The sequence below is a fragment of the Canis lupus genome, chromosome X (assembly GCF_003254725.2).
Source record: "Canis lupus dingo isolate Sandy chromosome X, ASM325472v2, whole genome shotgun sequence".
In the NCBI taxonomy this organism is placed as follows: Eukaryota; Metazoa; Chordata; class Mammalia; order Carnivora; family Canidae; genus Canis; species Canis lupus.
Genome location: NC_064281.1, coordinates 35,113,771 through 35,137,950, shown reverse-complemented (window position 1 = coordinate 35,137,950; position 24,180 = coordinate 35,113,771). Strand labels below are relative to the sequence as shown.

The 24,180-nt window shown below is 43.9% G+C and overlaps 2 protein-coding genes across 6 annotated transcripts; one reads left to right on the top strand and one right to left on the bottom strand.

The window, feature by feature from the left end:
• The first annotated feature begins 522 nt into the window (after positions 1 to 522).
• On the top strand, positions 523 to 22,646 carry CXHXorf38 (chromosome X CXorf38 homolog). 5 transcript variants are annotated; one of them, XM_025468837.3, is made up of 7 exons: positions 524 to 823; positions 965 to 1,099; positions 7,577 to 7,696; positions 9,236 to 9,385; positions 9,681 to 9,860; positions 14,942 to 15,128; positions 20,062 to 22,646. In XM_025468837.3, the coding sequence occupies exons 1-6, from the start codon at positions 608 to 610 to the stop codon at positions 15,101 to 15,103; spliced, it is 963 nt and encodes a 320-aa protein (XP_025324622.1). In that variant the 5' UTR covers positions 524 to 607; the 3' UTR covers positions 15,104 to 15,128; positions 20,062 to 22,646. The 5 variants fall into 5 exon arrangements, with proteins under 5 accessions (XP_048963383.1, XP_025324622.1, XP_025324621.1 ...); XM_025468836.3 differs by lacking the exon at positions 20,062 to 22,646 and adding an exon at positions 15,779 to 18,420; XM_025468839.3 differs by lacking the exon at positions 20,062 to 22,646 and having other exon boundaries at positions 525 to 724; positions 14,942 to 15,489.
• On the bottom strand, positions 22,259 to 23,105 carry LOC112673177 (ras-related protein Rab-2A-like). The gene has a single exon (XM_035711548.2). The coding sequence runs from the start codon at positions 23,065 to 23,067 to the stop codon at positions 22,426 to 22,428; it is 642 nt and encodes a 213-aa protein (XP_035567441.1). The 5' UTR covers positions 23,068 to 23,105; the 3' UTR covers positions 22,259 to 22,425.
• Between the last annotated feature and the right edge of the window lie 1,075 nt (positions 23,106 to 24,180).

The following is a 24,180-nucleotide window of genomic DNA, read 5'->3' as shown; positions in this document are numbered from 1 at the left end:
GCCCTCCACAAACCCATCCGGGATGCGTCGTCCTGTTTGCTTCAGCTAGATGGCCCAATGGCGGATGTTTTTAAGCTTTGTGTCACTTTGGCACACTGCAGGTGCGTGGTAGACACGTGGTATAGGCCACCAGCGGTCACACATCAGTAATGCCTTTATTTGCTACAGCCAACCTATTGGGCTTAGGAACTAAGTAAACTTTATAGAATTGTATAATGCAAGGAACGTACATCATTCAAAAACTGCCTTGAGCATCTTGCACATCTCTACAATAAAAGAGCACGGACAACAGGAGAGGGAGTCGAATCGGGTACTGGCAGGGTCTCAGTTTGGGGGAACAGACAAGCGGGCTGTTACTCAGGTACAAGCTCTGGGCGAGCACTGCATAAAGGACTCGCGTCAGCTGTCACCCAACACGGATGGGGCGGGCGTATCCGTTAAGCCAGAAGGCTCCGCCCCCTTGCCTCGGCCTGCACGTGGGGGCGGGCTCCGGGCGGGGCCTGGCTGACGGCACCGCCCAGGCTCCCGCGCCTGCGCAGTGCCGTCGGCCCCGCCTCTCGCCCCTCGCCCCCAGCTCTTCGCCCCTGGCGCGGGGCCCGAGGGGGACATGGTGCTGTCTGAGCTAGCCGCGCGCCTCAACTGCACCGAGTACAAGAACTGGGTGAAGGCGGGCCACTGCCTGCTGCTGCTGCGCGGCTGCCTGCAGGGCTTCGTCGCCCGCGAGGTACTCGCCTTCCATCGCGGTCTGCTCGCCGCCACCCCCAGCCTGGGCCCCCGCGCCGCCTGCCGCAGCGGCTCACGGTGTAGCCCGCGGGCCCGCCAGGTGAGCCCCTGGCTTTACTCCCAGCCCCCGTCCTGGTTCCCGAGCCCTCCCCGGGGCGGCGCTGACCGCAAAACCTCGGGCTCACTTGCCCAAGATGCCACCCCTCCCTGCCGGGCCCCTTCTCACCGCCGCCCCCTGTAGTTTCAGCCTCAGTGTCAGGTATGCGCGGAGTGGAAACGGGAGATTTTGAAACACCACACCAACAGGAATGGAGACGTCCACTGGGGGAACTGCCAGCCGCGCCGCTGGCCAGTTGATGCCTGGGAGGTGGCCAAGGTAAGCACCTGCTCCGGAGGGTGGCTGACTCACCAGGTAGCTGGTCACCTGGATCCTAGAGCCTCATAAACAGACGCAGAGATAGAGAGGAATGAGTGTTTGATCTACGATCTAGTGTCCAGGGGGTTCAGAGCTGTTGTACTGCATCCATTCTAGCTTAGCGATGTAGAAGCTTGATACTACTAACAAGGCATTTAAGTTTGCTACCCCTGCTTGGAAATATATTGGAAAGATTTCAACAAGAGACACTGACCCAAGATGTAGAGCGAGCATCATGGGCACAGGCCCAGAGGGAGAAACACGTAAGGCAAACGTTTTTGAGTGTAGGCTCCCTGAGTAGCTCATTTTGACTGTAGAGTGCCATCAGGATAGCAGAGGAAGCCAAGGGAAGTTAGAGCTAAAACAGAAAGGACTTCAAGTGCCCAGGTAAGGCATAAAACTTTGGGGAGGTCAGGTGGAGAGGGCAGCCAGATAGACTGTTAGATCTTGGCGCTGTGACTTGCCTAGCTGTGACTTCCCCAATTGGGGAATTTTTTTTGTTTGTTTTTGTTTTCCAGAAGCCCAGTAGCAGGTGGGGCTGGGCAAAGTCACCTTCTAACCCAAATTAACTTTTATAGTCAGTCTACACACTAATTAGCAACAGGCACAGGCTTGGTGCCTGGAAAGCAGGGATCAGAGTCCTAGCTTAACTGCTGTTGTGTTCCCTAACCTCAAAAATGAGGAAGTTGGACTTGATCAGTGGCCACAGACTTGTGGCTATCATGGATCCGTAAACCCACCATATCTACACCTTCTTTCCCCTTTTCTTTCTTCTTTCTTTTTTTCTTTCTTTCTTCTTTTTTTTTTTTTTTTTTTTTTTTGGTTGTTGTTGCCACTATAGAATTCCCAACTTTTACTTTTACCTAGAAAAGAAAGAAACTTAAAATTCTGCCCTTTACTGTGACTATCCCTCACCTGTGTGGTCGTTGTTGCTGCTTTCATACCCTTGGAATTCTCTTGAAGCCCATGTCACCTGTTCATGCACCTTTTTGTTGCTGTCACCAAAAGACCTTCTAGTCCAACCCAAGTGTTTATTCTCCAACCACATCCTCCTTTTTACCCTCCTTTCTCTGAACTTGATTGGCCCAACTGCAGCCCTGATGACACCATCATCTGATCATGCTCAGGGGAATAATCTCACAAGGGAGCTGACTGGTTTCACTTTTAGTTCTTAATCATGAGCCCCAGTGGTCTGGCCACGTCTCTGTATAGGGCTCCTGTTCCTGGGGACAATTGTTGCTGCCTTTCCCATGCCACGCTCCCATTCCGCCACCTTTGCTCCCAGCTACTGACTTTGTGCATTTTTCCTGGAGTTGATACATGCCCATAGATACCTGCTTTATCTTTTTACCAGACCTACAAACCTACCCGCACCCCATGTGCACCATCTTTCTTCTGCTACAAAGAAGGAAGGACATTTATCTTCTTACCACCTTGGCCCTCCACTAGTATGTTGGATCATAGCCCTTCCCACCTGCCCATGGACTTTCAGGCCTCAGGGATCCACTCTCTCCCCGCCCGAGCTTATTCCCACCACCATACAGATAGCTTTAATACTGTCTTGGTTTATTTAAAAAAAATTTTTTTTTTTTAAATTTTTTAAAGACAAGATTATTGGGCACCTGGGTGGCTCAATGGTTGAGCATCTGCCTTTGGCTCAGGTCGTGATCCCAGGGTCCTGGGATCAAGTCCTACATGGGGCTCCTCTGGAGGGAGCCTGCTTCTCCCTCTGCCTATGTCTCTGCCTCTCTTTCTGTGTCTCTCATGAATAAATAAATAAATTTTTTAATAGATAAATAATTTTTAAAAAGACAATATTAAACATAGGGTTACTATATGACCTAGCAATTCCACTTCTAGGTTTGTATTTGATGAAGTGGAAATACACATCCACACAAGACCCTGTGCATGAGTGTTCATAGCAGCACAATTCATGACAGCCAAAAAGTGGAAACAACACAAATGTCCATCAGCCAATGAATGGATGAGCAAAATGTGCCCTGTCCATACAATGAGATGTTATTTAGCTATAAAAAGGAGTGAAGTGGGAGCACCTGGGTGGCTCAGTCGGTTGGGCATTTGACTCTTAATTCTGGCTCAGGTCATGATCTTAGGGTCGTGGAATTGAGCCCAGTATCAGGCTCCACTCTCAGTGTGGAGTCTGCTTGGGATTCTTTCTCCTCCTGCTTCTCCCCTCCTCTCTCTCTCTCTCTCTCAAATAAATAAAAATAAATCTTGAAAAAAAAAGAATGAAGTACTAATACATGCTAGGACATTGGATGAACCTTGAAAACATTATACTAAGTGAAAGATGCCAATCATATATTGTATGATTCCATTTATATGAAATGTCCAGAATGGGCAGAAACACAGACAAAAAGACGAGTGGTTGCCAAGGCCAGGGGGTAAGAGGGAGATTATAACTAACAGATGTATAGGGCTTCTTTTTAGGGTGCTGAACGTGTTCTAAAATCAACTGGTGATGGTGACACAATCCTGTGAATATACTCAAAACCACTGAAACTACATTTTTTTAAGTTGAGGTATAACTGACATATAACATTGTATCAGTTTTAGATGTATACTTTAATGGCGTGATAGGAGTAAATATTAAGAAATGATTGCAAAAAAAAAAGAAATGATTGCCACATCAGCATACATAGTTAGAAAAAGTTTTTTTTTCTTGTGATGAGAACTTTAAAGATCTGTTTCAGCAACTTTAAAATATGCAGTATGTATTATTAACTATAGTCACCATGCTGGACATTAGATCCCCATGACTTACGTATTTTATAATTGAAAGTTGGTACCTTTTGACCCCCTTCACCTCCTCACCTCTGACAGCCTGTTCTCCATATCTACGAGCTTGGGTTTGGTTTGGTTTGGTTTTTTTAGATTCCACATAGAAGTGAGATCACACAATATTTGTCTTTCTCTGACTTACTTAGCACAATGCCCTCAAGATCCATTCATGTTGTCACAGAGAACCATACGCTTCAAAGAGTGAATTGTTTGGTATGTGGATTGTACCTCAGTAAAGCCGTTTTAAAAAATAAAACTGTAAAAAAAAATTAAAAAAATTAAAAAATAAAATAAAAAATAATAATAATAAAAATAAAATAAAAAATAAAACTGCTTAACAAAAATAAATAAATAAAAAATAAAACTGCTTGAATATATATTTGGAAAATAAAATTTAAAAAGAAAGAAAAGCTTCCCTTGAGCCATTCCCTCTAGCTCTGTCCCCATTTCTGTATCTGCCTCCCATATGCATACCCTGTGGAGCTTCTCAGGAAGGGTTTTATGCCTGCTCTCTCTTCCCCAGCTGCCCGTAACTCTTCAACCCTTTACAGTGTGGCTTCTGCCCCTGCCAGCCCCCTGCATCGGTCTTGTCGGGCACATGTGACCCTTCAGTTCTCCAGCCCCATCTCTCTTTCCTCAGGGGCATTTTGCATGACTGGCCCCTCTTCTTGAAACACTTGAGGCTTTATGTCATCATTGTCCCCCATGGGTCTCTTGTCTCCCTCGCTCCTCCTCCAAAGCCTCTTTCCGGTCCTCAGCCAGCCTTTCTCAGGCCTCTTCTGTCCCCGTCTTTTCCTCTGGCAGTACTGCCCTGGCCCATGGAGTTCACCACCAAATACTACACTCATGCTATGTATCCCTAATTCGTGCCCCCAGCCCTGCCCTCTCTTCTGAGTTCCAGGTGCCCCTATCTAGCATGCTCAACCCCTCTCCTTATTACCCCCTGGGCACTTTGGATTCTCAAGCAGGACTTGCCACCTGGACTGCCCAACCCATTGCAGTGTGGCCACGCCCCAGCAGCAGCTACCTACAACCACCCTCGCTTCATCTCTCCCACTTACTGCCCCCTTGTTTACAGCTGCAAATTACTTTTGGATTCCTTCTCTCCACCTCCTGCCTGGCCTCTGGCCTCAGCCTCTCACCCAGCCACCTCTGCTGCTCTGGTGGCATCTGGTCACCCCCTGGTTGGTTCTCCACATGGCAGGATATGTAGTCTTTGAGGGGAAATTAGATCGTTTTCTAATTTCTAACCCTTGGGAGGCTTCCTGAAGAAGTCTTTAGAAGAAACTCTAAACTCCTTTCCAGAGCCAGATCTGGCCTCTGTTTGTTTTTGGAAAACAAAACATCTACTCACTGAAGAGGCAGGAGAGGGTCATGGGAGGCAGTAACACATGTTTCCCACTGCCGTGCATTTGATGTCTAGAACACAGTGGCACTTGGCACCATTTTAAGAAACTCCTTTCAGTGGCAAGGAGGCAGCAGAGCCTCCCTTGTCATCTTCTAGTTCAGAAGAAAGGGAAATCATTACTAGACTAAAGCAAGAATGTGGAAAAGACAAACCCATATTGGTGAGAAAATGCACCTTGTAATGGAAAAGAAAAACTATGCCTGGATTTGAGGCACCTAAGACCCCTATAACTTTGGGATCATCCTCCCAAGAGGAGCTGAAGTAATTTTTCTTCCTGCAGTTTCATTGCACTAGTTTGGTTGTAATACATGAGTTAACTTCTGTGTTAACATCGCAGCATCCATGGGCGTCTGGATGGCTCAGTCGGTTGGGCCTGTAACTCTTGATTTTGGCTCAGGTCATGATCTCAGGGTCATGGGATCAAACCCCATGTTGGGCTCTGTGTTCAATGCTGAGTCTGCTTGGGATTCTCATTCACCCTCTCCCTCTGCCCCTCCCCCTGTTGGGGTGCTCTAAATAAATAAATAAAAATCTTTAAAAAACAAAAAACATCGGAGCATCCATCGTAGACTTTCAGAGGCTCAGTATGTCAGTGGCTGTTAAGACATGGAAAGAGTAAAAAAAAAAAAAAAAAGACATGGAAAGAGTAATGGTACTCACTACTTACTGTACCTTTCGATATGGGCCATTCAGTGCATGCAAAGTTCTTTTTTTTTAATGATTTTATTTATTTGAGAGAGAGCACATGCAATGGAAAAGGGCAGAGGAAGAGGGAGAAGCAGATTCCCCATGAATGGGAAGCCTGACTTGGGGCTCTATCCCAGGACCTCAGGATCATGACCTAAGCTGAAGGTGGACACCCAACTGACCGAGCCACCCAAGCACCCCTACAAAGTTCTTCTTAAGTATGTGAGGCTCCAGCAAGGATTCTACCACTGTCAGGAACGTAGCTGGGACTCTCCTTGGGGTGTGTGGGCCCTGATCACAAGCCCTTTTTGGAATCTCATCATGAGCAGCACTGTAGGAAGCACTGCATTTGCTTGCCTCCTGAGATGTGTTTCTTTTCAAGGGAACAGTTCCTTTTATTTGGAGTTCTTACTGCAAGCTGTCTTTCATATGTCATCTTTTCTAGTCACTGGTGGAGCTTCTGAGCTTGGTAAAGTTGTTGCATTCAGGTTTAAATTTGAGACTATTTCAGGAAAGAAACATTCCCAAGCCTTGTGGTGATACCATTTTGGGTGTCCATGCCTTAAAATCCTACAAAAGGCAAGCTTATGCTAGAACAAGGCCCTTCTGATGTATCGAGTATCTCAAACCCTAAGATTCCATCTGTAACTCCTAAATAGGTCATGCTTGCCTAGTACCATCAACATAATCTATGCCAACATTTATGGCCTATTGGTTTAGCGTGTGCCAGACACCATGCAAGTGGTTCACCTGCATTAACTCATTTAATTCTCACAACATCCTTCGAGGCTGATGACAACACTTATCCCCTACTTACTGATGAGAAATCTTGAGAGTAAGGGCTACACAGTTGGCAAGTGGCAGAGCTGGGATGTGAACCCAGCTGTGTCACACTGCAGTGCCCAGGCTCTTAACTTTGTGCTACCATCATACTGAACTTGCTCAAGTCATCTTTATTTTTTTTAAGATTTTATTTATTTGAGAGCAAGAGCGCGTGCACAAGCAGGGGGAGGGGCAGAGGGAGAGGGAGAAGCAGATTCCTCACTGAGCAGGGAGCCCTGTGTAGGGCCTGATCCCAGGACCCTGGTCATGACCTGAGCCAAAGGAAGACGCTTCACTAACTGAGTCACCCAGGCACCCCTTGCTTAAGTCATCTTTACAGTTCCCACTTGGGAGTAACTATTTTTAAATTTTAAAGAACCTTCTCAACAGCTCAGCCACTGAAACTTTGGTGCTTCCTACCCTTGCTGCCTGCTTATACCCCATTGGGAAAGGATGGGAAACCAGTTCTGTCGAGTGTTTAAGTATTTCTGATAGCAGAGGGACAGGCAGAGCAGCCCTTCGGTTACTGCCCTTGGCCAAGGCTTAGCTCTGACACTGGTTCCTGACTTGTGTTTTTGACTCACGAGGCTCAACCTCGAAAACTCAGTAAGAGAATTTCGGTCATCATTCAGGAAACAGGCAGATCACACCTGCCCCACTAGCTCCTGGGGTTGGAGGAGCCTCCGGTATCCACATCCGTTGTGCCTCCCCTGCTGTAGGCCTTCATGCCCCGAGGACTGACGGACAAAACAGGCCCTGAGGAATGTGATGCCGTTGCTCTTTTAAGTCTCATCAACTCCTGCGATCACTTCACAGTTGATCGAAAGAAAGTCACAGAGGTAAGAGCCGTTGGATTTAAAACCATACAGTGAGAGTTAGGCAGGTCAGGGGGACTGTGAAGATGAGACCAGCAGCGGGAGGCCTAGTGGGGATCACGGCGCGTGCCCCTTCTGTACGTCGGAGAAGCTGTGTGTGAATATAGGACCCCTTAATTCTCCCTCACTGAAGTTTCCCAACACCTTGATTTTATACTGTTCGCTGCCAAAATAGATAAACCACAAATTTCTCTTTTCTGGTTTGCCATAAACATAATGTAATCTTCCCCATTAAAAAAAATAGGAAAGCAGTGTGTCACTCTGTCGTATGCCAGCATTTGAATCCTGTCCTTCTGAATGTCTTCAGCTAGACAGTTGCAAGAGCAAGGTCCACGGAGCTGAAGGAAATAAAAACACTAATGGACCGACAGTGTCAGAATAGATCATGATGCTTGTCATATTTTCTCTGTGGGCTTTAGACTTTATTTCACCAGAGAGCAACTCTTGCACATTTATTACTCTGAGGTTCTTCAAAAAGAGTATGTAGCATACCTGGATGATATATAATATGCAGAGAAACACATGTATATTTCACTGGCATGCCAGCAGCTGAAAGGACTGAGAATCTTGAGTGATATCAGCAGAGGCAAAAACTGTCCCAGTATAGACCTGACCCCTTTGTGTCTCTTAACTAAAAATGTAGAAGACTTTATGTGAATTACATATTAATATATGATGAGACATGGGACACCTGGGTAGCTCAGTCAGTTAAGCATCTGACTCTTGATCTCAGCTCAGGTCTTGACCTTGGAGTCGTGAGTTCAAGCTGTGTGATGGGCTCCACACTAGGTGTGGAGCCTACTTAAAAATGTGTGTGTGTGTGTATGTGTGTGTGTGTGAGATAAGACAGAATTGTTTGCCAAAATATAGGCAGAAGTTTATTTTCTTTTTTTTTTTTTAAGATTTTATTTATTTATTCATGAGAGACAGAGAGAGAGAGAGAGAGGCAGAGACATAGGCAGAGGGAGAAGCAGGCTCCATGCAGGGAGCCCAATGTGGGACTCGATCCCAGGACTCTGGGATTGTGCCCTGAGCCAAAGGCAGATGCTCAACTGCTGAGCCACCCACGCGTCCCTGATTTTCTTTTCATCAGAGTTTCCACATCAAAATACTCCCTTGGCCCAGCTTCCTGGAGCTCCAACAATATTCAAAAGATTTTCACATTGTCTGCTTCAGCCTTTGGGTGTACCCAGAGCCAGAAAACTTGCTCTTGCTCTTTGGCCGGTAGTTTTAAGTTAAGAGATTTGGGGACTTGTGTAAGAGAGAACCAGCCAGTAACAAGATTTCAAGAGTTAGCAAGAGTTGTAGGCTTGTTTGTGTTTCTCACTCCAATGACTGCCAAGTAGCAGGTGGTCAAACATCCCCTCAAACCCTGATAGCAACTACAGGCCACACTTGTGGGTTTTGTAGTTAACAAAGCCTTTCTGGAATTTTCCATTGGAACTACAAAATCTCCATTTACCCCATTGTTTGACTTTGAAACCTTTTTTTGCCTTTCTGTAGGTGATTAAGTGTCGTAACGAGATCATGCATTCTTCAGAGATGAAAGTGTCTTCTCTGTGGCTTCGAGATTTTCAGATGAAGATCCAAAATTTCCTGAATGAATTCAAGAATATCCCAGAGATTGTGGCAGCATACACTAGAATAGAACAGGTAAAAATCAGGTTTAACGGTTCTGGTATAAAGAACAAAAGTGGGAAAGGCAACTGCATTCACTCATTTAGAATTTGAAGTTTGTTAGATTTAAATGAAATTTTAGAATGTAAGCAGGGGAAAGAAATGTTGATATGAAATCCAGAATTGTTCCAATGCTGAGAAGCTTTTCTCTGGTCACAGGATATTGCTAAAGTGGATCCAGTCAAAGATGTTTAGTTTTAAGTTCTTTGAGCAATCCAGTGAAACATCTTTCCCATTCCATCATTCATATATTTGTTCGGTAATCCAACAGCTGTTGACATCTGACTGGGCTGTTCACATCCCTGCAGAAGATCAGCGAGATGGCTGTGAATATGAAACAGGAGTTTACCTGAGTGAGAGCCAAGTCAATGAAATAGAAATGGAATTACTAAAGGAAAAACTTCAAGAGATCTATCTTCAAGCACAAGAACAAGATGTGTTGCCTGAAGAGGTAAAAAAAAAAAAAAAAAAGCATCCTATACTCTGTGTGAGTAAACAAATCAAAGAAAGGCGCCAGGGAGGAAGAGTCGCTCATTTTAACATACTGCCAGCTATGTTTCTGATTTAGAAATCAACCCATTGCCAGAAAGTTTTCTTTTGACACAGACTAGTATTACCTTTACACAAATATTTTCCCTCAGTCAGCGAACATTTGAGTTCCCAAAGTATGCACAGAATGGGACAACATGGTGAGGGCTACAACAAGATTCTGAACAAAAGGCTCTGGGGCTTCTCTGCAGGTCAGGGGGGATTACAAAAAAAAAAAAACTTTGCTGAGAAGGTGCCATTGAACCAGGACTAGCGGAATCACACAAGAGTTTGGCAAACTAGCAAGAGCAGAGGGCATCCTGGGCCGAAGGAGCAGCAGTTGCAGACGTATAAAAGAATAGCTTGGACCTGAGCAATGAGAAGGCAAGTGTAGGAGTGATGGTCAGATGGGAAGGCAGGTTAGCTTGAAGCCATATTTTAGAAGGTTTGCTGTGCTGTTGCAAGGGACTTGGGCCTTGTTCCTAAAAAGCAGTGGGGAGCAAACAGATGCTTTCTTTGTTTGTTGGTTGGTTGTTTTCTTTAAAGATTTTATTTATTTGAGAGAGAAAGAGAGCAAGCATGAGTAGGGGGGCAAAGGCAGAGGGAGAGGGAGAAGCAGAACCCCCGCTGAGCAGGGAGTCCAATGTGGGGCTCGATCCCAGGACCCTGTGATCATGACCTGAGCTGAAAGCAGATGCTTAGCTGACTGAGCCACCCAGGCACCCCCCACCCCCACAAGTATTTTTAAGCAAGAAAGAGTAAACTGAATAGATCTAATGTGGCTTTTAGAAAGCTAACTCATGGTCATTGGGGGTTGGAGACAAGCGGGAGGTTGTCACAGCCATGTGAGAGTGGAAAAAAGATAGAAACTGGAGGTGCAGGGGAGGAGCTGGAATCTGGAGGCATTGCTGGGGCAGAGCTGATGGCTCTTAGTGGCTGCTTAGAGTATTTGGAGTGTGACATGGGACTGGAAGAAAGTGGAAAGGGAGGGTTTAAAGGTTTCCAGCTTAGGACAGTGCCGACTGATGATGGTCTTAAGTCCTGCTAGGGAATACAGGACAAATGAATCCTCTTTGTTAGATGCAAGGTATAAAAAAAGTGGGGGGGGGGAGGAACAGTAGTAGAATTATATTCTAGTAAACTTCAGACAGATTCCAGTACTTACTGGATTAGAGTTCTAGATCACCAGGAGATCTTGGACAAATCATTTTACCTCTCCATTCTACCTTGTCCAAGGAAATTAGTTTGCTGGTAACCTCTTTAAACACAGGCGAAGTGTTTCTTTAATACAAAGTGTGTGTTTCATTCATTAAGCCCTGCTCCTCACTGCTCCATAGGCCTCTGTTAATCATTCTGACCTTGACCTAGATGCTTCATTCAACTTAGTGAGCTCTTTTAGCAGAGGGACTGAGAACCCCTGGTTTTTGGATGCTCCCACCCCAAGCACACCATAGGCATTGACAGCGATGAAGAAGATGGTTAAATCTTCTATTTTCTAAATCTGTGTGTTTTGTCATACTTTATTTCAAAATATCATTAGAACCAGTCTGGGTTTTGTTTCTGCTGCTTTTGTCAGAAACAGCCTAGAACAGGAGAAGACAACCAGGGATGGGGTGGGGGTGGGGTCAGACTTAAGGCCCCAGAGGCATCAGTAGCTCTGTCTTCTCTCCTCAGGGAGCTGTAGTTATTTTTTCCTGTTAGTGTAAGAAACAGCAAAATATATCAGTAGCAGTGCACTCAAGCCAGGAGTCTATGTAAGTTAGGAGCTGGCAGGGAACCTGGCAGGGACCAGGTCCCCTGCTTTGCATGCGAGGCAGCAACCACCAGGAGCGTGCACTGACAGACACCAGGCCATGCAGCTGGGGAGTGAGGGCTGGCCCCGGGGGTCTCAAGGCTCTGTTTCTAGGCCTTTCCACATGTGGCCCTGCAGATCATATATCACCGAGGAGCTAGCAGCTATAAATTTTGAGCCCTCATTATCTCTGTTTTATAGACAGGAAATTAGGGTTAGTTGGCTTGTCCTCTGGGTCCCCAAAATCTCTAGGTAGACTTGATAAATTCTCATTCTTCATGCTTTCTGTTCAGTAGAGCATGACATGTCTCTTGATATTTTGATTGATCAAAATGGAAGTTAGGATAGATTGTGATGTTATCTCAAAGAAGTTGAAGGTTGGCTTTCCACAATATGTGAACTTACTGTCTTTTGAAGGTTCTGTACCATATATGGTCATCCGTGTTCTTTAGGGTTAGTTTCCACAAAGTCAGAGGATTTGACAAACCAGATTTCAGTGAATCTAGAATGCCATCGACTGTGAGACGCCATTAATCCAGTCACTTCTAAGAAAGAAACAAACAAAAAAAAACCACTGCCAATCTATTGTAAGACACTATCAACAGTAAGGTACCTTCTCATTTGAGATACTAAGATATGAAAAACCAGGCATCTAGGAATTTAGAAATACTGTGCTTGTATTAGGACCACAGGCTTTTCCAGTGACTGTTTCACAAGACCTGTTTCTGCTGTTCATTAAAACAGTATGGCTACTGTTGGAAAGCCAGGCTGAGAAAAAAATGGTTAATGGTGGTAATTTAGTGTGACAGTTTGCACCAACATATCATGGAGCATGGGATGGCCAGGGACCGTACAGCAGAGAGAGCTCATCATCTCCATTCTGTTCTGTTCAGTTGACAAGCCTCAGTGATATACAGCATTATAAAAAGGAGTTCCCATTAAAATACACTCTGCTTGTATAATTGTGATTGTAAAATGCATTCCGCTTCAGAGCCAAATGGGAGCAGCAGCTGCTCAGGCCCCTTGGGACATGTATGGAGTATGTCCACCATGAGCCCATCTGCAGCAGCAGCCAGTCACCACCCAAGACCTCTTCATGTGGACCTGCCAACCCATAGTGCTCTGTTTGTCTCCAGCAGGTTTAACAATTCAGCTAAAACATGTCAAGTGTAGTAAGTGGCTGAAAACATGTAAGGAATTTCCACATTCTTTAAAATCATTACTGATTTTTTTTAAAGATTTTATTTATTTGAGAGAGAGCTAGAGAAAGAGCACAAGTAAGAGATCATGACATGAACTGGGACGCCTGGGTGGCTCAGGGCTCAGCATTTGAGCGTCTGCCTTCGGCTCAGGGCATGATCCCGGAGTTCCAGGATCGAGTCCCACATCAGGCTCCCTGCGGGGAGCCTGCTTCTCCCTCTGCCTATGTCTCTGCCTCTCTCTCTGTGTCTCTCATGAATAAGTAAATAAAACCTTTAAATTAAAAAAAAAAAAGATCATGATGTGAACCAAAATCAAGAGTCAGCTACCCAGCTGAATGAGCTACCCGGTGCCTCTTATTTTTATATATGTATACAAACGTGCACATATATGTATGTGTATGTGTGTGTACATACACATATAGAGATAGATATATGGCTATTTCCTACATATATGAGAGGTTTTTTTGTTTGTTTTAAGATTTTTATTTATTTACTCATGAGAGACAGAGAGAGGGAGGCAGAGACATAGGCAGAGGGAGAAGCAGGCCCCCCAGGGAACCTGATGTGGGACTCAATCCTGGGACTCCGGGATCATGCCCTGAGCCAAAGGTAGGCACTCAACCACTGAGCCACCCAGGCATCCCCAAATGTAGGAGATTTTATTTTATTATTATTTTTTTTTCAATGTAGGAGATTTTAAAGCAAAAAAGAACTTTTAAAGTTTTCCCCATTTTTATTGAGATATAATTGACATGCAGTATTATATAAATTTATGGTGACATGTAGCATGATGATTTGACTTGTATATTATATTATGAAATGACCACCATGGTAAGTTTAGTGAACATCCATCAGCTCATCTAGATACCAAACGAAATAAACTTTTCCTGGTGAGGTGAATATTAGGATTTACTCTCTTAACTGTCCTATGTATCACACAGCAGTGCGAGCTGTAGTCACCGTGTTGTACATTCCATCCCTAGTACTTACCTATCTTATAACTAAACTTTGTACCTTTTGATCACCTTCTTCCTATTCCCTCTCCTCCCACCCTCTGCCTCTTGGAGCCACACATCTGATCTCTTTTTCTATGAGTCTGTTTGGGGGGCTTTTTTTTTTAAGATTCCACATATAAATGAGATCATATAGCATTTGTCTTTCCCTGACTTCTTTCACTTAGCATAATGTCCTCTAAGTCCGTACATGTTATCACAAATGGTGGGATTTCTTTCTTTTTGATGTCTGAGTAATATCTCTCTTTGTATACATGTACCACATCATCTTCTTTTTTTTTTTTTTTTATACCACATCTTCTTTACCCATTCTTCTATCGATGAACACTTAGGTTGTTTCCATGTCTTAACTATTGTAAATAATGCTTCTTATGAACATAGGAGAGCAAATAATCTCTTCGATGTGGTGTTTTCATTTCCTTCAGATGTGTTCCCAAAAGTAGAGCTGCTGGATCATAGGGTAATTCTATTTTTCATTTTTTGAGGAACCTCCATACTGTTCTCCATACTGGCTACACTAATTTATGTTCCCACCAACAGTTCACAAGGGCTCCCTCTCCTCCATATCCTCTCCAACATTCGTTATCTCTTGTCTTTTTGATGATAGTCATTCTAGCAGGCATGTAGTGAGATCTCATTGTGGTTTTCATTTGCATTACCCTAATGACAAGTGATGTCAGGTACCTTTTCATGTACTTGTTGGCCAATCATACATCTTCTTTGGAAAAATGTTTATTCAGGTCCTTTGTCCATCTTTGTTCCTATTCAGGAAGTTTTTGGCTATTCAGTTGTACGGGTTCTTTATATATTTTGGATATTAGCCCTTAAAAGCAAAAAAATTTGAGGAGACAAACAAACCCCCCATTGTGTGGCCCAGAGCCAGCTATTGGAAGACACAGGAGCAGAAGCCAGTCTTGGACCTAGTAAGTTTTTCCTCTGAATTATGAGCCTGCTATAAAGTGATCTAAGCCATGCACTGTATGGTTTCCTCTTGCAGATCTTAAATCAACTGGAAGTGGTGAAAGAATTTCTGAGAAACAATGAGGATCTTCGAAATGGTCTTATAGAAGATATTCAGAAACTAGACAGCCTCCATCTCCAGCATCAAAAACCAGATTCAGAGGAACCTGGGGCCCAGGCACCCAAAGAGAAGTCCTGAAGGGAGTTTCCACATATGATGTTAAGTAAGGACAGAATAACCTCAGCACTTTGATGCCTATTCTCTTACACAAGGCCATGATGAACACACAGTTTAGTCTAACCTGAAGTTTCCCTGTGTCCTTACTATTTGAAAGAAAGGGCACTGGACGCCTGGGTGGCTCAGTGGTTGAGCATCTGCCTTTGGCTCAGGGCGTGATCCCGGAGTCCTGGGATCAAGTCCTGCATTGGGCTCCCCACAGGGAGCCTGCTTCTTCCTTTGCCTATGTCTCTGCTTCTCTCTCTCTCTCTCTCTCTCTCTCTCTCTGTGTGTCTCTCATGAACAAATAAATAAAATCTTAAAAAAATAAAAATAAATGTTTAAAAAAAGAAAGAAAAGAAAAGAAAGGGCACTGAGCTTTGTGTGCTAATTGATGGTTCTCACATCTCTGAAGTGATTCAACATAATCTCCCTGTCAGCTTTGTTTATTAGGCCAATATACCTGAAGCCACTGGTCTAGTCTTAAGTAAATCAACTAACACAATCAAAAAGCATGTGAGCCCTCAAACGATGCCAGTAATGCCTAGTTCTTAGCAACTTGGTCGTTTCCATAAGAAAAGTTTGTTAAAATAACTGTCTGATGTTCCACGGTTTTCCCTTCAAAGAAAGAAAATTAAATATTTTCTCTGGTTTCAGGTTGCCCTTTGACAGAAATCAGGTGTCTTATGTGAAGGTCAGCACAGTTTCGATCTCACCTGTTCTTTTCTGTGCAACAGGAAAAACTTACCAGAGTACCCCGCCCAAACAGAAAGGAACTTTTGTTGTCTTTTCCTGGACTTTCTTTGACTCTTTGGGAACATTTTTTTTTTTAATATTCATATGGTTGGAAAAAATATCCATAAGGTTGGTGTTGTGTTATCTGTAACCGCCCCCCCAAAAATGTTAGATACTGCTGTGCCAACACATGCTGTCATCCAAGGGTTTTTTTACTTCGTTTGTTTGTTTTGATTTTTGGTTTGGGGGTTTATTTTACTATTCAGAAGGTGAGATTCTTTTCCGGTCCTGAACTTAAAGCTGCTTTACACAGTAAAGTCCATGTTTGGCCAGGCCTGCATGAAGGGTCACATCGAGTTCTCTGCTCACTGGCACGCAAGCCCTTTCCCCACACCCCTTCCTGAGAGTCACGTTTCTGAGGATGCCCAAGGAGTGGGCTGTGATATAAATGTTGTGATATAAACCCTTCCTTTTTGGAAGAAGGCAAGAAAACAAATCACCTAAAAGGCCATTTCCCAGCCATTTCTAATTAGTATAGAACTACTGCTCCCCATTTCTGGTAGCCCCAGGGCAGTAGGGCAAGGAGGTGGGCCCAAGGCTGGTCAGGGGGTAGTGGAGAACACAGGGACTTGACTGACCAAAGCAGGCAGAGGGCCTGAGCCAGCATCACAGATGGGGACACCAGGGACAGCTGTGTGGTTGCTGGCTTGTTCCTGGTACTCCTGGGAAAAGTTAGCTCCTGTGGCAATCACAGCTCTTTCTGTTCCATTATATCTGGAACACCGAGCACAGGGCCTAGCCCTCATGTGCTCCATGATTATCTGTTGACTGAAGGATCCACCAACAATTTATCCTTACATGTGAGTGTTTGTTATACTGTTAACTAAGCCTGGTCCTTTGTTATGAGATTTAAGGATGAAATATCACCACTCTTAGGGAATTTCAAAGTTATCATTTTCTTTCCACAAAGTGACAAACTCATTTGTAACTTCTGTTGCTCTATTGTATCCACTTCTTTGTCGGTTTCCTAAACTGCAAAACCACCACCCAGTCGTATGCAGTGGTCCATGGGATCAGCCTCCCTATCCCCTATATCTGCTCCTTTTCAAAGCCAGTGCTACTTAGCTGGGCCATGTCACCTCTGGACCTTGGGGGAAGAATTGTCCCCTGCCCCGCTGCCTGGAGGAAGTGCTTCCACTCCAGGCCCAAAGGAAGCCATCCTTCTTTGCTTGCTCAGCTGCCCATCAAGGATGTAATCTATAGACAATGGGCAGAGGGTACGATATATTTGGTATATTTTTACATTACAATGCATATATATAATGCTGTAAACTCTGGATGAATGCAAATATGCCTATAACTGTTTGGTCTTGAATCATACATTTTCTTTGTCCCTTCATTTCATACAGTTCCTTTAGAAGACGTCAGTAGTGGGGATCCCTGGGTGGCTTAGGGGATCCCTGGGTGGCTTAGCAGTTGAGCACCTGCCTTCAGCCCAGGGCATGATCCTGGAGTCCTGGGATTGAGTCCCACGTCAGGCTCCCTGCATGGAGCCTGCTTCTCTCTCTCTCTCTCTCTCTCTCTCTCTCTCTCTCTCTGTCTCTCATGAATAAATAAATAAAATCTAAAAAAAAATGTCAGTAGTGAAGTAAGAATCTTCATCTCACAACTCTGCCCAAACTAAGAAATTTGCTAAAACTTTTCCTAGATGGACCTTACATCTAGAAGTTGGGATCAAATTAAATCCTGATTCACTAACCAAGTTAAGACCTGATTTCTAACTTGAGGGACTTGGGGTTATGAATACTTTCATTTCATACTCCTTGTATCCAGTTAGCTCTTACCTCTCTCTCCAACATCTATCAATTACCGGTCATGGCCAGGCACTGAAATGGATGCAGATGTGAGGGTTTATAAGGTGTGGGTGATGGTATACATGCCATCTCTGGATTTACTGTCTGTTCTGATAAAGATACTGCTCAGAAAACATCAGAGTGGCAACATTTAATTCCATTGAAATGGAAGAAAGGGAAGACGTGCCCAGTGTGTACAGGAACATCAGCCTGTGGGCCTCTCCTCTCCAGACCTGGGCACGCAGCACAGGATGTGCACAAAAGGGTGCTCGCAGCAGCATTGGCAGCCCGCCATCAAGAGATGACTAGTTAGGGTTGCCTGGGTGGCTCAGTGGTTTAGCGTCTGCCTTTGGCTCAGGGTGTGATCTGGGGTCCGGGGATCGAGTCCCGCATCAGGCTCCCTGCATGGACCCTGCTTCTCCCTCTGCCTATGTCTCTGCCTCTCTCTGTGTTTCTCATGAAGAAATAAATAAAATCTTTAAAAATAAATAAATAAAATGAAATGTTAAAAAAAAAAGAGAGATGATTGGGTAAATCCCAGCACATTCATGCTACAGAGCATTATGCTGTTGTTAGAATAATATAGTAATGCCACAATGCAGTAGTATAGAATGATCTCTAAAACACGCTTAACAGAAGAGCAGAACGTTTAACAATGCCTAGCATGCTGTAAAACTATTTGTATTTTTCAATAAAAGGTCTGGAAAGCTGTGTGCCTTTCTCAAGCTTCTTTGCTGTGTACCACTGTGAAAGGAATTGGGATTGAGGGGGTTGGTTAGAAGAAATCTGGCTTTTCTGTTTTTGGCTTAGTCCCATATGAAATCTGTTCAACAAACATTGCGCCACTGGTGTTTTGAAAGTTTTTAATTACAGCTTTCTCATTTCAAGATAATTAAGAGATGTGAACAGTATAAAATCAAACTGCAAGGCTCATGTGTCACATTTCCTGGAATATGTCATAGCTTCCATTTTCGTGGGGGTCAGCTCCACTTCTGGGGGCACTTTTGAGGTGGCAGGGTCTGGAGAGGCCCAGGAAGATGGTCTCCTTTCCACACAGGGCCGTTTTGTCTCTGAGTGCCTGCTTTTCATCCAGTAATATGATTTATTCTCTCCGCCTCTCCCCACCACACAATTTTTTTCTTTAACAGAGGAATTAGAGGAGAGAAATCGTTTCAGCATTATGGTTGCAAAAGTAAGGCAGTTCTTTGGATTTTAGCCTGTGCTTTGCCAGGGAACTCAGAGGGCCCAAGGAGAAGGACACTACTTACTAAACTCAATATAAAACAAATTCTGGGTAGTAACAAAAGTGTGTTAGTAACAAAAACTTTGGGAAAAATGCCAATTCAGAAAATATTATTGGCTTCATAAAGTAGAGGAAGAGATCTGTAGACAGGTTAAATTGTGAAGGCCAGAAAGGATTGTGTTTGAGAGTTTTGGGAGATTATGAAGTGATTATTACCCTAATGATTTGAAAGGCTCATTTTAAAGTATTAATCACTTATATGGCTTTAAACATGAATATCCTAGGCAACAAAGGTTAGACCTCTTGGGTGGGCATACTACAAATTAGATCCTGTAACTGAAACATTGCCTTAGAGTTGGAGGCATTGGAATCTTTTGGATTTTTTTTCTCTCATCATTTTGCCCTCTAAATTATAAATGTAGAATGATATGAAATTATCAGCAGGGATTATTACCTACCTTTCCTTTACCAGGTTAATTAGAAATCTACCTGCCTTTGATTGAAATATACTCCAATTACAAAATACATGTTGTAAGACAGATCTAAAAATATATTAATTTCTACTCACATTGTAGTGAAGGGAAATATTCCTTTCAAGTTTTATTTATTTTTTTAATTTTATTTATTTATTCATGAGAGGCGCAGAGAGAGACAGAGACACAGGCAGAGGGAGAAGCAGGCTCCATGCAAGGAGCCCGACGTGGGACTCGATCCAGGATCACGCCCTGGGCTGAAGGCAGCACTAAACCGCTGAGCCACCGGGGCTGCCCCCTTTCAAGTTTTAATAAAAATCTTGATAAAAGGTTATGATTCATCTCAAAACTTTAAGAACTGCCCACAAAACTGTAAACTGAACATTTTGTGACATCTTTTGGGGAAGGTGGGCAATGACCTGACATGCATTATTACTTTCTACTGAGTTTTCAGAAAGGCATGAGAATTTTTATTTCAGAACCATATGTGATAGCCAGCCTCCAAGATGACCCCCCAAAGATCCCTGCCCGCCCCCCCCCCGTATTCCCACCCTTGTATTTTCCTCCCACAACGTACTGGGGTTGGTTCATGTGGCCAATAGGACACAGCTGAACTGATGGTATGTCACTTCCCAGATGATGCTATAGAAGACTGTGGCTTCCATCTTGGGCTTTCTCTTGGAACACTTGGAGGGAAGCCCTGCCCTGAGCAGCCCCGTGGCCCCCATGCCAAGGAACTGAAACCTGCAAACGACTGTGTGAGTGATCTTGAAAATGGATCCACCATATCCAGGCAAGTCCAGAGACTACAGCCCCAGCAGACAGCAAAGATGCTGAGGCAGAAGCACCCAGATAAGCCATTCCCAGATTCCTGACCCTCAGAAATTGTGTGAGATAGTATTTGTTGTTTTATACTGTTTTGAGGTGATTTGTCACACGGGAATTGATAACTAGCACACAATAGTTTTCCAGGGTTTTTCTCCCCCATCTGCAGATTGTGAAATGCAGAAACTGCCTACAGAGTGAACTACTGCCTAGATGCCACAGAAGATAAAGGGGAATCTTCCAGAGTTCCCCTAATGTTGTGCCTGTCTTATCTAAGATCTGATGTCTTCAGAACCCTTCAAAGAATTATGTTCAATATCTTTGGATTTGAAAACTTTCTTTTTAAGGATTTATTTTAGAGAGAGTGAGCAGGGAGGGGCAGAGGGAGAGGGAGAGAGAAACTTCAGCAGTCTCCTCACTGAGATCAGAGCTGACAGGAACTCCATCTCAAGACCCTGAAATCACGACCTGAAATGAAACCAAGAGTCAGATCCACTGTGCCACCCAGGGGCCCCTCTCTGCATTTGAAATTTTTTTTTTATACATAGGATTTTATTTTGCACTGCTGTAACAATTTTATTATAGACCAAGGGAGAGAAAAAAAAAGGATAAAACCATCACACTGAGTAAATTACTAAAGCTTTTCTACTTTTTTTTAAAGATTTATTTATTCATAAGAGACACAGAGAGAGAGGCAGAGACACAGGCAGAGCGAGAAGCAGGCTCCATGCAGGGAGCCCGACGTGGGACTCGATCCTGGGACTCCAGGATCACACCTTAAGCCAAAGGCAGACGCTCAACTGCTGAGCCACCCAGGCGTCCCCTTTTTTTTTTTTTTTTGCTTTTCTACTTTTGACAAGATTTTCCATCTGGTAGATTTATTGTCATATCCCCTTCAAAACAGAGAAGATACTTACCATATTTTAAAGATTATAGGTTGCCCAAAAAAATAAAGATTATAGGTTGCCACTGAAAGAAAAAGTTTACACAGTTACTGTACACCAAGGTTGAAGAACTGTCCTGCATGGAAAATATACTTAGAAATCATGTGAATAAAAGCCAAAGAAAACATTATTGTGTTAAGGAAAGATTAAAGTCCTCATAATGTACCATCTAAATATGGACATTCATTCTTCTTGGAGTCTCTTAGGTGTAGGGAGTTCTTCTGCCCATTTCACTCATTATACTGTGTCTCTACCCAACAATATTCATTAAAGCAAACAGATCCTTTTCTGAGAGGTCTTTTTTTTTTTTTTTTCTGAGGAGGTCTTAAAGAAATTGTGGAGGGATCCCTGGGTGGCGCAGCGGTTTGGCGCCTGCCTTTGGCTCAGGGCACGATCCTGGAGACCCAGGATCGAATCCCACGTCAGGCTCCCGGTGCATGGAGCCTGCTTCTCCCTCTGCCTATGTCTCTGCCTCTTCTCTCTCTCTGTGTGACTATCATAAATAAATTTAAAAAAAAAATAAATTGTGGACACATAAGCAAACTTTTGGCATTAAAACAAGTTAACACATACATAGCCTTTAGTAATGTATATTAAGCATATTTTCTTGGACTAGTGACAAGAGAAGATGAACATCTTGTTAACAATGTCAAAAATTTTAAAATTCAGTGTCCAAGCAATTCCTAACAATGTTTCTGTAGCTTTAAGCTCTAAACAGTATAGAATTTATGCAACTGCTTTAAAGAATTCAAGCTTGGTTACACCCAAGCAGGTTAAACTGTATATATGGAAAGTAAATTATAAGTAGAGAATTAAAAGAGGCCTTCCTGTTTTCTTATAGCCTTGAAAATTGACAAACTCTTTGAGGACAGTTCTAGAATATTAAACATTAGGTCACCACAGATGTTGGGAAACTTAACCATACAAGTAGATTTAAAATACTCAAGATGACTTTGTAGTGTTTAGTACAGTTCAGTTCCTAGGTAAGGCGCGAGACAATATTTAATCACATCAATTGACCTAGAAAACAAATGCAAATAGATATGAATACAATCTCCAAAATCTTTTTAAGTGAACATTAACCATTTATTCAAAGTTATACAACAATTCGAAGGATTAAAGCCTTGTGACATAAAGCCATTTCGAATAGTTTCAGGTCTCAGCTGAGCAAGGGAGAGTGAGAGGAAGTGAGAAGCCGAATTTGGGCAGCGAGACAGTAAAAAGGGTGGACTCAACAGCAGCCTCCCCCGCCCTGCTGTCCTCCGTGATGGCCTACATGTATGGCATTAGTAGCAGCAGCGTGCTGAAGGCCAATTTTAACACCATTTGCCTCGTTGTTAATGTCAAGGACTCCTTCTTGGATTTTCTCATAGATTTCTTTTGCTGTATTAATAAATGCCTCTTCTACATTGGAGGCAGTCTTAGCAGAAGTTTCCATGAAGATAAGTCCATGTTCTCGTGCAAAAGCTTCCCCTTCCTCTTTGTTTACTTCCCTTCTAGATTCTAAATCACTTTTATTGCCAATAAGCATAATGACCATGTTGGAATTGGAATAATGGCGGGCATCTTCCAACCAGGTTGTCAAGTGGTTGAATGTATCTCTCCTTGTGATATCATACACTAGTAACGCCCCTGCCGCGCCTCTGTAATATGACCTCGTGATGGAACGAAAGGACTCTTGCCCTGCCGTATCCCATATCTGAAGTTTTATCCGTTTCCCATCGATAGTTATCATTCGAGCGCCAAACTCTACACCGATAGTCAGGTCATGCACTGGCTGAAACCTCTTGTCCGTAAACTGCAGCAATAAGCATGATTTACCAACACCCGTGTCGCCGATGATGATGTACTTGAAGAGATAGGCGTAGGCCATGGCGTTCGGTGTCTGGGCACACGGCTCCTCCTCCGGCCCCTGCTCCTCCTCCTTCTCCGAGCCCCTCACCCTGGCGCCGCTCTCTGCCTGGAAACACCAGGCCCCGCCCACCGCAGCCGTCGCGGTCAGCCGCCGGGAGTCAGGGGCCGACCGAGCTCAGTCGAACAATCTGCATTTGAAATCTTTAACAAAAGTAGAGTTTAAGTGCTCTTCCCCCCGTACACCACTCTGGAACTTCCCACATCCTCCAGAGGCAGGAGATCTGAGGTCATACCCTACAGTGTAGCCTCTGTGGCAGGAACAATGGCCTTACACCCACAGCCCCGCCCTTCTCTTTCCCCACCTCATTCAACCTGACTTAAGTCCTTAGCACCCACAGGATAACCAGGGGGACACTGTGGCCTAAAACTGTTGACCACTGACCCTCACCCCCAACCCTAACTAGCTTTCAACACAGGGTCATAGGCTTACCCGTTTTACGGACTGCCATTTCCTCCTTTTTTAGGCATGAAGAAGAAAGGCAGCGATGGTGATTTCGTCGTTTTAATTTTCTATTTACCTAGAATTCAGAGTTCGGGGCAACTGACTTCAGAGTTGTTTATCCTGTTTCCATGGTAATTATAATCGCTCTCCAATCACCAAGAGATTCTAGGTTCTCTTAAAAAGTACTTTTGAGGGCAGCCCGGGTGGCTCAACAGTTTAGCGCCTCCTTCAGCCCAGGGGGTGATCTCGGAAACCTGGGATGGAGTCCCGTGATCCTGGAAACCTGGGATCGAGTCCCACGTGGGGCTCCCTCCATGGAGCCTGCTTCTCCCTCTGCCCCTCTGTGTCTCTCATAAATAAATAAAAATTGTTTTTAAAAAGTACTTTTGAAAAGTCTAACCTGTATTTCACTGAATTCGTTTAAACCCCTCCGAGGTAGTTCCCTCAGTAGAAATAGCTCCCGACTTATTTTTCCCGTAAAGAGATTAATGTCTATACCAAGTTTTCAAAATCATGTATAACACTAAGCACCATTATTTGGTCTGGAGGCCCGAAACAAGTAAAGAAACAAGTAACGAAACGCGATCTCAGGGGCATTTTCATTCAGTTTTCCTCCCCTGTAAAAACTAA